Source organism: Alnus glutinosa, chromosome 2 (genome assembly GCF_958979055.1).
Source record: "Alnus glutinosa chromosome 2, dhAlnGlut1.1, whole genome shotgun sequence".
Taxonomy (NCBI): Eukaryota; Viridiplantae; Streptophyta; class Magnoliopsida; order Fagales; family Betulaceae; genus Alnus; species Alnus glutinosa.
In genome coordinates, this window is record NC_084887.1 from 22,537,785 (window position 1) to 22,549,907 (window position 12,123).

Here is a 12,123-nt window from a genome sequence, read left to right on the forward strand (position 1 = left end):
CCAATGCATTGGGAAGCACTGTTCACCTCCCATTCAATATTATACTCATAAAATTTTTTTCTCTCTCCTCCCACAATCCTCGACCAGGGCTGCTGACTTCCTTCGTCTTCTTCCGTCTTCATCTTCTTCCATGAAAATTGTTCAACCCTGCCACATATAAATGTAGATTGAAGCCTGTCCACACAAATCTTCACCGTAGGCTGGAGATCTTCCGGCGAGATGCTCTCAATTTATCTTTGTCGAGAAGCTCTCCCTCCGTTGAACACGGCTTGGCCGCCTCCAGCTCTAGCAACCTAGAGCTGCTAGAGCTAGCCTTAGACAGAGGAGGATCCCCACCCGAAGCTGTTCTCACCAAGGCAGGGACATCCGGTCACAGCCAGCACTGCCGCCCCTGGAAGGACACCGGAAAAAGTTGAAGAAGAAGCTGAACCAGAAGCCTCCACCGAAACCATCCCAGACCCTGCCGAAATCAAATAAGCCTTGAAAGCCTGACTTGCGGAACTCCCGGAATCAACCGCAGCGGCCGTACTGGACAGAGTAGAAAAGCACGCCGGAAAAGGAGCAGACGAGAAGCCCAATGATTCCGGTGCCGAAAAGCCCAACCTGAAAGTACAGAACCAATACCCACAGCAGACAGCTTGGTGGATGGCTCAGTTGCGTGGAAGGCAGAGATGCGAGTGGGTTGGTGGTGGTTTCGGTGTGACAGAGTTTGGGTGAGAACGGAGAAGATGAGACAGGGAGAGAGAGAAGAAAATAGATGAATAATAAAAAAAAAAAGTAAAAAGTAAAAAATAATATTTTAAGGATATAGGGAAAAATTATGGGAAGCTGCTGTGGAGTATTTTTTGATAGGGAAGTAAAAAGTAGTTTTGTTTCCTATATCTAGGAAAAATTGATGGGAAGGGAAGGGAAACTGCAAGGAATGCTCTTAGGTTATTTGTACGCCATCAAATACATGGAACATTGTAATCTAATGTAATAGTATAAGAATTTATATCAATTATTAAACGTAGTACAAAATTTTCTATCAAATGTTATAACCCATTTAAAATAAGATATTTAAATAGATTTTTATTTTATTTAAAAAAAAAAAAAAAAAAAAAACCAACTCTTAAACAATTACATATATCAACTCTAATAATATGTTGAAATGCCCTTTAATTATATCAGCTTAAGCTTACTCAACAATATTATATTAACTACTCATATGACTATTATTAAATATGAAACTTTGATAGAGATTTTCAACATTTTTTGTTACCCAAATTATTAGTAATTCGGACAGCAAATATAAAAAAATTAAATATAAGACTTACCTGTCTAAGCAAATTTTAGACTACCTGTTCATCTGCTTAAGTAGTTAGCTCTCGTAGGGACTCTCACATTTGCTGGGATATGCATGAAACTTTGCCGCCTAGAGTTGTGAAGAAATAGTTACCACTAAAGAGATTGCAAATAGTGCTGAAACACTAATCCCAACCCAAAGCCTCCTCTTCGGGTCCAATATCGTTATTTATCCAATAATCAATACAAATAAAATACATTGAACACAACATACAATCCCTAAGTTGTCTGAGAAGAGAACGTAGGGATTGTTCCTCCCAATTCTTCTACACCAAGAATTTGGAGCGATTGTACCTCTCAGCCTATTTTCTTGTAAATGTAACACACAGTCACTCAAATCTGACAAGAGACACCATCATTTATGTTTGAAGGCTCCTTTTTCTCCCTCCAGATTGCATGTACTTCATCAGTCCGAAACCGCTGGGTGAATGTCGATTCCTCCAGCGGAGTCGATGCACCGTGAGCATAAGCAAGGAGACCAGTATATGCAATCATTGCCCCATTATCAATGCAATACCTGTCATCAGTAGCAAACAACCTTCCACCGCGCTCAGAGCACATTATTCTCATCATCTCCTGCAAGCGTTCATTGCAACCAACACCGCCAACAATAAGAATATCTTTCGTGTCACAGTGTGCCATTGCCCGTTCTGTAATCTCCACAAGCATTGCAAATAATGTTTCCTGCAACATATTATAATATTCCACAGAAGTCATGTCTGAATTAATATACAAAATGTTTTTTTGGGGGGAAAAATAAAAGAGAAAATGAAATCTGTGAGGCCCTAGTACAAAGGAATTATACAAAAGTTCCTCCCACAGAAGGTGAGTTAGCTCTTGAAAGGATAAGCATTGAGACAAAGAACTAACATACATGATGATAACACTCCTAATGATTGATATATGAAGAATGACCAAATTGAAAAACAAATTAATTCGACTCTTATGTTTTTTTTTTTTTTTTTGTCATCAAAGATGTAAATGATCTTAAATGAAACTTACCTGCAAGGAGTAACACAAGTCTGCGGGGGTGCACTCATTATTTTTTAGCTTCTCTACAGCAGTGGCTTCAATATAGCTCAATATTCCACTGAAAGATACATCCATCCCTTTGACAACATAAGGAAGGTCTATAAACATTTCCCCTTTCTTTGCAAGCTGGTGAAGAGAAACATGATATCCGGCATGTCAAGACAGTAACATTTTCATCACATTATTGAAGCACTGAACAGGAATCAACAACAAAAGCTCTGAGTTTTTTCATAAAAAATCCTTCAAAAAAATTGGTGTGATAGAACATAATATGAAACAGCACAGCAAGTACAACCACACCCTAACCTTATTTCAACTTTATACCTAAACCATACCCAACCACAAAGCCTTGACGAACCTGCAGCCAGAGTTTCCAGCAACTTCAATACAACTCTCCTGCAACTTTTAAGCTATCAGGAGTCAATTTTTCTACACTGTTTTCAACCATAAACCCTCTAAGTTCCTACCATATCCTTCAGAACATAAAGCCTCTTTGCCCAATCTTTGCCCCAATTTCTAGGAAACTTCTATTTGCTACTGACCTGTGCTAGATCCAGACCTTCCGTTGGAAGAAAGTATTTGCACTGTGTCAAATACTTCCTCTCTTTGACCACCCTGCAGACTTGAGGGCACCAGTAGATAACCCTTACAAACAAATAAAAAATATCTAACTATTGAGGCCTCCTTATTCTTCACAATATTAACAGAATAAGGAAAAGCAAAACTCAATAAGACTTTCCAAACCAAATATCATACAAGAAAAAAACTCACCTGCCATTCCCCACTATAGATAGATGAATAAAAGGCATAGTATAACTATTTACAGCGATCGAATGACCTCTTCCTGAGCGAACCCCATTAAGACTATGAACCACTTCTATACCGATCAACCTCCCAAACACCATACTTCACTCCCACTACCTCTTCAGAGTCAAGAGATTTCCATTTCATTTGTGAAACACCAAGGACCCAAAAAATAATAATCAAAGACACTAACCTGGTAAACCCTAGACTCTTTCCTTGAAGGAGAACATTCCACATCCCAATCCAGGAAGTGGTATCAGAACTCTTCCCATTAAATGTCCCTAAAAATATTCTGTTTGAAGAGAACAGATTTTTTTTTTAAGCGCCTCACCACTGAGATTGGTATAACAGTGACATTAAGTATGCAGTCAGATTGCAAAGAGTACACTTGAACTTTTGACAAGTACTCCTTTATTTGCTCGATCAACCTCATTTGAGTCCAAAATAGAACTGTGCACAGCCTAAACAAAGAAGCCAATGAAAAACACAACGCTACTGAAGTCATCATCTTAAACACCTGCTTCATGGATAAGCTTGCCCATAAATTAAAATTAAAAAGAAAAAAAAAAAAGAAAAAAAAGAAAACAAAAACAAAAACAAAACAAAACAAGAAAACAATTTTTTTCTTAATCCAAGTGATTGGATGGCAAAACTATGGCTTCTACAGTGACTCCAGTACATGCTCCAAAATGAGTAGCAACAAAAAGGTAATGCACAACCACCATAAAATCCTTCATGAATAAATAAGATTAAAAATCCATTTACAAACCAAAACATTGTCTATTCCATTCCTTACCGTTAATGAGAAATAAAAAAATAATACAACATATAAACCATCAATTATTACCCCGTATGAACACAAGGTTGTCACTGAATTTATATTCAAGTTATAATCTTGGTCTTGATTGTATTCGCATGAGGGAGCAATTACTAATGAAGTGGCATTGAGTAGGGGTGTACAAGCAGGGCGGTTAATAACCGCTAATCACTTACCCTTATATATAATATATATTAAATATAATTAACGCCAAGGGATTGGCTCAAGTGGTAAAGGCCTTGGTCTTGGTGGCATTTCCATCAAGTCTAAAGTTCGAATCCCCTTGGGTACAAACAATTTCTTAAGGTCAATCCGCTGGCAAAGCCAGAGTATTACCCAATCTGTGTGGAGGGGAGTTTTGCACAGGTTCGAGGTTTACCCAACAATGATGGATACATGAATTGGCTCTACCTTGGAGGAGTTTCTCTTCACACATAGACATATATATATAATTTTTATAAAAATAATATGCATTTTGTGGTCTATTATGTCTTTTCCATTATATATATATATAATGATGGAGAACCCCCCAAAGCAGAGTCACTTCGTATACCCACTCCTGAAAGATAAACCCCGGACTCGTATAACACACCCCCACCACAGTGATCAGTTAAATTTGGCTTTCGTCAGGCATGTGGCTCCAAGTAGTTGTTTGCACCCATGAGAATTCGAGCCTTAGACCTGAAGCTAAAGAAACAATCTGAAGAGGCGACCTACAGTACTAAGTTTTCAAAGAGTTAAGTTCCATTACGTTTCTTTTCTTTTCTTTCTTTTGTGATTTTTCTCTTCTCTAACGTATTAAAATATTTAGACAAATTTCTTCTCTTTGCTTTTTAAGTTCTTGTTTCATGGGATTCCTTTTTTTTTTTTTATAAGTAATAAACCAATTTTATTAAAAGCATAAGACACCGCTAAGTATACTGGTAGTATACAAAGGAAATACCTAACTAAAAAGAGAAAAACGAACAAGAAAATCATCACTACTAATCGACAAAGGGGACACAGGCCACAGTCCAAAGATACAAAGTATGAAGGAATGAGGACCTCTCCAAATCCCCAAATCTCCTATTGTTCCTTTCCCTCCAAAGAGTCCAAAAAAGGCAAGTGATCACCATTTTCCACACAGCAAACAAGTCGATAACCCTTCTAGGCATAACCCAAGACATCCCAAAGCGGCTAAAGAGAACTCTACAAAACAGAAGCCACATCACAATAAAGTAAAAGATGGTCCACGGATTCCCCATCTTTCTTACACATGCAATATTGGTCCATGACTACAACATGCCGTTTCATGGGATTCTAACGGGTGAAAACACTAAAATAGGCCAAAAAAAATCTAAACTATGCCCTAAAAGGAGGCCCAAAACACTAAAAGATGCATAAAAGCCCTATTACTTAACAGGCGGTTAGCGGTTGCAACATGTCATTCAATAATAGTATAACCACCGGTTAACCACTAAACGGCCCTAGCAGGGCAGTTGCGGTTACTTAAAAATGATAACCGCCTAAGGCAGTTGAAGTTAAGAGGAAATAACCGCAACCGTAATCACTTGTACAACCCTAGCATTGATTGAGTAAAAAGGACCAAAATCTTGTTGCAAGACTGTCCTAGTTACCCACAGGTAAAATTCTTAATATAGAGAAAACAAAAGACAAATTCTCATATTTCCCATTAATCAATGCCCGACATAGACATAGCTACACCAATTGGTTAAACCAGAGCAATCAACCATTTCATAATGCATGAATAGATAGTGGGTTGGTAATCCATTGTCAACCCTAAACTCCATAAGGTTATGGCTATTATGGAATAAAGTCACCAACAGTTATCCTCAAAGAAGAATAAGAGCAGCTATATAAATAGATTGTCAGATTGTCAAAAGAAATACTGGAAACCATGAATCATCAAAGTTTTGACTCTTCTCCTATGAAGGCACAAAGTCAGAAGTCAAAGCTTACAAAGTAAATCAATTGTTATTCTGTTTTTTAGATAATCAGTTGTTAATCTAGCTAAACCAATTTGACCTTGAAAATTCCAGACATGATAAAGAAATCACTCAAGTTGCATGCATAGATCCTCCAGAAATTACAATATCTTGAACAACTTAGGTGAGACGAGTTGAGTTTAGCCGAGTATATTATATATTATGATCAGCCTAAGCAGTACAAAATAATAAACACAATGCACTGTCATACCTGCTCAATGTTATATCCAGGGCTTGGATCATTGGATAGTGTTAACACTCTAGCAAATCGATCCAAGCAATTTCCAACAGCAATATCAATAGTTTCCCCAAAGATCCGGTACCGCCCTTCACTATATGCAATTACCTGAGTATTCCCACCACTAACATACAACACAACAGGATCATCTGCCCCAGTCACAATCCTTCCCATCTCAATATGTGCAACACAGTGATTAACAGCAACAATGGGCTTCTTCCAAAGCTGCGAAAGAATCCGAACAACAACAGCAGAAACTTGTAGTGGGGCCCCCATGCCAGGACCCTTGGTGTAACAAAGGCAATCAATTTCATCCGGAGTTATTTGGGCAGTCTTCAAAGCAGATTTGATCAGGGGAAGAATGTGTTGGAGATGGTGTTGGGCAGTTTCTCGTGGAAGGAATCCTTGGCCAGGAGGGGTAATGTAGGTGTGGCGTGGATTCGATAGAATGGTGCCATCTAAAGTCACAACCCCAACACCAATCTTGTTGGCTGAACCCTCAAACCCTAGGGCTATCATTTTCTTCATTTTTTATACGAAGTAGACCTGCAGTTCAAGTCCTTAACCCAAAAAGGTAAATATCTTCAACTAGCTACTATGACTAAGAAACAGACAGAAATTTACACATGGACAAGGAAATATGAAGATTAAAAAGAAATCTCATAACTAAGATATATGAAATGTTAGGCATGAGCACCTCTAGCCACAATTCAATTTAAATGGGTTTTTTGTTTAGGAACATTGATAGACAAGCCTAAGCCTAACAAGTCCAGAATAATATCCGAATCACATTAAGTTGAAAGCCTGAACCAAGTAGCTGTTTAAGAGGTAACTCGTGTTTTCTTTCCTTCAGAGCAACCAACCAGAGCATTTATAAGACTTAATTCCATTTATCTTCTCTTCTTTTCCTGCGTGCAAATCCATGTTTTTTTTTTTTTCTTTATCCTTTATCAAACACTTGGTGAGCAAAAACAACATTACACACCACCAAATGTCAAAGATCACGGAAAACAGGTATTACAGCGAATTATCCAATCTTCGTCGACTAACACATCAAATACCACATAAAAATAAGTCAAAGCAATAAGTACTACTGCAATTTTAGGTATTATTATAATTAAGCTAATAAATCCTTTCCTTATTAAGTTAGAACATTTGTGGAAGACAGGCCCCCTTGAAGTGGTCAATCTCTATTCTTTTTCTGTTTTCCTTTTGTTTTTCTCTGGTTTTAGTTGATAAGAAATTCGGTTCTTACCATCTGGCATCAAAGCAGTTCTTTTTTGGGGTGTTTTTTCTATAAGGTGCAGTGAGCCATCGTTGCGAGTGGGTTACCTGTGCCGAAACCGTGCAAAAGCTGGGTTTGCTCTCCGCCTTGCGTGGATGTTGGTACTCTGTCACGTTGGTGAGGGTGCTGCTCCTTGGCCTGGCGCGGTGGCTGAAGGCATTCTCTCCGGTAGCGGCGAAGGCTGGAAGCAGTGGTGGGCAGCCGTGCGTAGGGAGGCTGCTATAGTGATGGCTGTGCGATTGCGTTTATTTGAGAAAGAAGGGTACTGTTTGGCTGCACCACTTGGTGGGAAGTTATAATTCCAGTACACGGATAGCATTATTCTCACACAGGTACTCTCCTATTCCGGTTTGGTGTTAGAATCTTCATAGTCTCAGACGTTATATTTAGAATCTTAAATGTAAACGATAGGTCGCTTTAGAAATTAGAGGACTAGTGAAAGTGAAAACAACAGGTCATCGTGATTCGTGGGGTAGACTAAACGACCTGTAGTTTAGCGATGCTGTAATACGTGACTCCTAAGCGACTTGTAGTGAATGACAGGTCAAAACTAAAATAAAAAATAAAAACATTTATAGGTGTACAAATAAAGCAGAGGCGTTTGGAAAACACTATTTATCTCCAGCACGCCACCTTCACCAAAACCTTGTACACTGACTCACCGCCATACTCTCGTTGTCATCATTTTTCTTCTGGGTTTTTGTTATTTTTCTCGAAGCGATCAAAGAACTCTGCATTTTCTTAGAGATTTTGCAACATGGGATTTGGAAAACCGGTGGGGTTTTGTTTTTTTCCAACTATTGAAGAAATTTTTATGTTTCATCAAAAGAAAGATAACGGAGAACGATTACCTGACGATGCGATGGCTGAGTCTGATATTGAAGGGCTCGATTGAACATGATTAAATTTCGAACTCCAAAACCCCCCCTTAGAGATTAGAGAACATGCCTTGGGACAATTGTTTTCCTTTTGTATTGATTAATTAGGCTTTGTATTCCCCTCACTGCACCACAGCCAGACTTTCCTTGAGAACTTTTTTATGAATCAAAGTGGAGAAGTTTTGAAGAATTGCTTCTCTAAGACATGCAGGAAATCTAATAGAAATGAAAAGGAAAAGAGGAAAAAAAAAAAAACTAAAAAATGCATTGTCAAGATTTTAACAATTAATGAGATAATTTCGTTATTAGTATAAGAAATTTTTGGTTTGCTTTTCAATTCCTCATACTTTTGTTAACATTTTTTGGCTGGATTCTCTTTAGGTTTTTCAGGTTACATGGAGACCGCATTCCAATTAATAGTCAAACTTTGGAATGTGTATGGGATACCATTAGGGTTCAATATCTTAATAGCACCTGGATTCGTCTAGAGCTTCAAATGAGATTTCCTCTTATTATATGTATTTGGTTTCTCTTCATTCTTTTCTGCTTTGCATCATATCTTGTTTCTGCTTCTCAAATAGGTGACCTAGGTATACACGATGAAAAGACAAAGTAATAAGTCATCTTGTTTCGTAAGTTAATTGTGATTGGCGTGCTGTCACGAGCACCCAAAAATAAAAACCTTATTTCTAAAATATATGTAGTAGTGCAAGTAAGGGTCGATCCCACAGAGAGTAATTAGCCGAGTTTTATGCTTATGTGAACAAGGATGGGGGGTTTTGAATATGAAAATAATTTTAAGAAAAACAACTAAGAAACAATTCAAATTAAAATATCACTCAAGTAAGAAACATTGGTCTAAGTCAACTTCCACCATCGAAATTTTACAACTGATCATCGATGCAAATATATATCAATTCATACTTTGAATATTCATCGTTGGAACTGTTTTCCTATCTCCCCTTAGTAGTAGTTAATTAGAGTTAGACGCGCTCTAATTAACTCTAACTACTAAACAACCCAAGACACGTGCTATAGGTTTAATCTAGTAGCAGCCTTAAGAATTAGAGAGATCGATGAAGCGAAACAACACAAGCCACGCGGTTGTATTTAATTTCGTCGGATGTTCTTCCTAAGATTTAATAATTGCTTAGACGCGGCAAATCATTAAATCTTAGTTGCTTCACAGATTGGAGGGATCAAACAATTACGGATTTGATATCCAACCTAGCGATAGATTGTAACGAATAATAAACTAGTAGTGCTCCTAACAATTAAACGAGACAATCATGAAAATAAGTATAGAAGAACATCTGATACTCAAAGCATAAATCAAACAATAAAAACAAATTAGATCTCACAGTTTTATTGATTCCGAGGCTTCCGTTTCCTTCGACCAATTATGAAAGTTTAGCCACGCAGGGCCATGACTAAAACTTAGAGAAGAGGGGAGAAGATGGAAGATAGAAGATTGGAGATGTGTGTTGTAAGATAGAAGGTCTAAGGTGTGTCATGGTTCCCCCCTTTTATACACGTTTCATCCCATATGCTAGAAGCCTAGGAAATCTCCTAATGAAAGATATTCCAAATACTATCCTAAAATAACACTACCCAAATCTTGACTAATTAAAGAAAATATTAAACATAAAATAAATGCTAGGATAATTAGGAAGGTGATAATTTCAATGGGGACTTTTATTGCCATATGCTTTATCGATTCTTTCCTTGTTTAAGTCCCCACAAATCAGCCAAGTATGGAGAGAAAATCAATTTGCCTTGTCATGGAAAGAGATGCTCCTTTCATGTTGTCTTCTTCCACGTGGTCCCCACGAATATCTTCTTTATTTTCTTGGTCCTCTACGCATCTTTTCCTTCCTTTTCTTTCTTTTGCTTGACTTTGTATTTATTGCTTGGCTTGGCTGGAATTGATTGGATGATTATGAAAAGGCTCAAAGTAAAGAAATTTCCATATCTGAAAACTTCCTAAAATAAATCGCATCAGATCCACATCAGAACGTCAACTTCAAGCCCGATTTCGACTTTGATTCATCCTGTATCTCTCAAAAAGTAAAACATAAAAATTGTAGATCTTTTTCTTGGCGTTTCACAGCATCTTGAATCATCTCAATCGGAGCTTTTATGAGAGAGTTATGCCCAGATTACGAACTGATGTCAAAACTGTCCAAAATCGCCCAATTAGCTTTGTTTTGCATTTAATGCCTCAATTTGTATCCTAAATCAAAATATAAGAAAAATGAGTGTATTTAGGCATTAAATAAGTATAAGAGATTAAATATAAAGGGTAAAAATATAACATTTTACATTCTCATCAGTGACTCTATTTTTTTCCCCTTGTTTTGGCCCAGTACTTCTTCTTGGGCAACTGGCAAAATTGGAATACGTAACATGGTTGGACAAATTTGACTTTGCAAGACATTTATGTACAAACGTATAATACAAAATGATGAACTTTTTTTGTTTTGTTTTGTTTTCAGTTGCATTGAGGTGTTAAACGTATGGATGTCTTCTTTTGTTGTGGGTAGCCTAAATTATACTTTCTCTTTGATTTAATTTTCTTTTCCATTTAATATGATAGCTAGCCACTGTATCTGTTTTGATACCTTATCTTTTCTATTGACTAGAAGTAAACTCTATTTCAGTGCTTGCACATTTTTCATGGCATATAATTGTACTCGAGAACGTCGGGATATTATATTGCTAAGTTTTTCAGGTATTATTTTCAACTTTTTTACAGATTCTGAAATGCAAAACCACATAGAGAAGACTCTTTATGGAGGTCATGCTTCATATAAAGCGTTGGGAATAATCTCGCAAATAATCAACAAAGCATAATTATAAATCAAACAAGAATCCAACACATGCATGCAAATATATGTTCAATAATTAAAACTACAACTAGAGCATCTCAGAATCAACTTGCGAAAACCTAATCTATAACAACAGCAAGCAGTGAAGAATCGAAACATAAATTGCGAGCTGATCGCTCACCTCGTATGGGAGACCTTTGCTGATCTTATGCGCATGGGTGTCTGAGTATCTAGAGACTTCAGGAGGGTTCAACGCAGAAGTATGGTGTTTACCGAGTTCATCACATGACACGTATTTGAAGCTGGGCTTGATATCTGGAGAATTCGAGACAACTGGGTGCCATTTTTATGTTTCATGTTTTCATGTAGCTAGTTGTGTTGTTAATTTTATTCCATAATACGGTGTCGTCACTATCCAACTTCTCCTACGAAGTAAGGACGTGGCTGAATGCTCGCAGATGTGATCCAGTAGGTGTTTAGTGGACTTAGTGATTGGTTTATGCGCAACAGTAGGTATGTAGTGGAATTGGTGGTTATGCACTGCAGTTATCTAGGATAGTGGGGTGTTTCAGTTATGTTCTAGCATGTATTTAAACTAATTCATAGCCTTGAATATATCATCAAAAAATTTAGAAGCTAAAAATAAGAGGTTTTGACCCTTTAAAGTGTCAACTTGCCATTTTCTTTTATCATTTACCTTTTCTGCAAAGTAGGCTCATAACAAATGGTATCAAAGTAGTGTTCCTGCAACCATGGCAGAAGGAACTCGCTTTGCTCAGCTCTCTGAAGTAGTAGCAGCCAACAGGGAAGAGACAACAGCTACCAAGGAGACTTTCCAGCAACACACTGAGATCTTGAAGAACCTGATGGACCAAGTAAGTAACTTAGCTAGTAGTTTTGCTTCCTTCAGTC

At 37.5% G+C, this 12,123-nt stretch overlaps 1 protein-coding gene across 2 annotated transcripts; it reads right to left on the reverse strand.

Annotated features, from left to right (window-relative positions):
• Positions 1-1,420: 1,420 nt before the first annotated feature.
• LOC133861749 (uncharacterized) lies at positions 1,421-7,747 on the reverse strand. Of its 2 annotated transcripts, none has more exons than XM_062297547.1 (4): positions 7,553-7,747; positions 6,194-6,766; positions 2,347-2,502; positions 1,421-2,028 (listed from the first exon to the last, which is right to left on the reverse strand). In XM_062297547.1, exons 2-4 carry the CDS (start codon positions 6,746-6,748, stop codon positions 1,678-1,680), a joined length of 1,062 nt encoding a protein of 353 aa, XP_062153531.1. In that variant the 5' UTR covers positions 6,749-6,766; positions 7,553-7,747; the 3' UTR covers positions 1,421-1,677. The 2 variants fall into 2 exon arrangements, with proteins under 2 accessions (XP_062153531.1, XP_062153532.1); XM_062297548.1 differs by having other exon boundaries at positions 6,194-6,780.
• Positions 7,748-12,123: the final 4,376 nt, after the last annotated feature.

What these genes read in the sequence shown, in the direction of transcription:
- LOC133861749 (XM_062297547.1), bottom strand. Translation starts at nt 6,748, where the DNA reads ATGAAGAAAATGATAGCCCTAGGGTTTGAGGGTTCAGCCAACAAGATT. An exon ending in CTGGATATAACATTGAGCAG is followed by an intron (nt 2,503 to 6,193) that starts GTATGACAGTGC and finishes TCTCTTCACCAG; the next exon opens with CTTGCAAAGAAAGGGGAAAT. An exon ending in ACTTGTGTTACTCCTTGCAG is followed by an intron (nt 2,029 to 2,346) that starts GTAAGTTTCATT and finishes AATATGTTGCAG; the next exon opens with GAAACATTATTTGCAATGCT.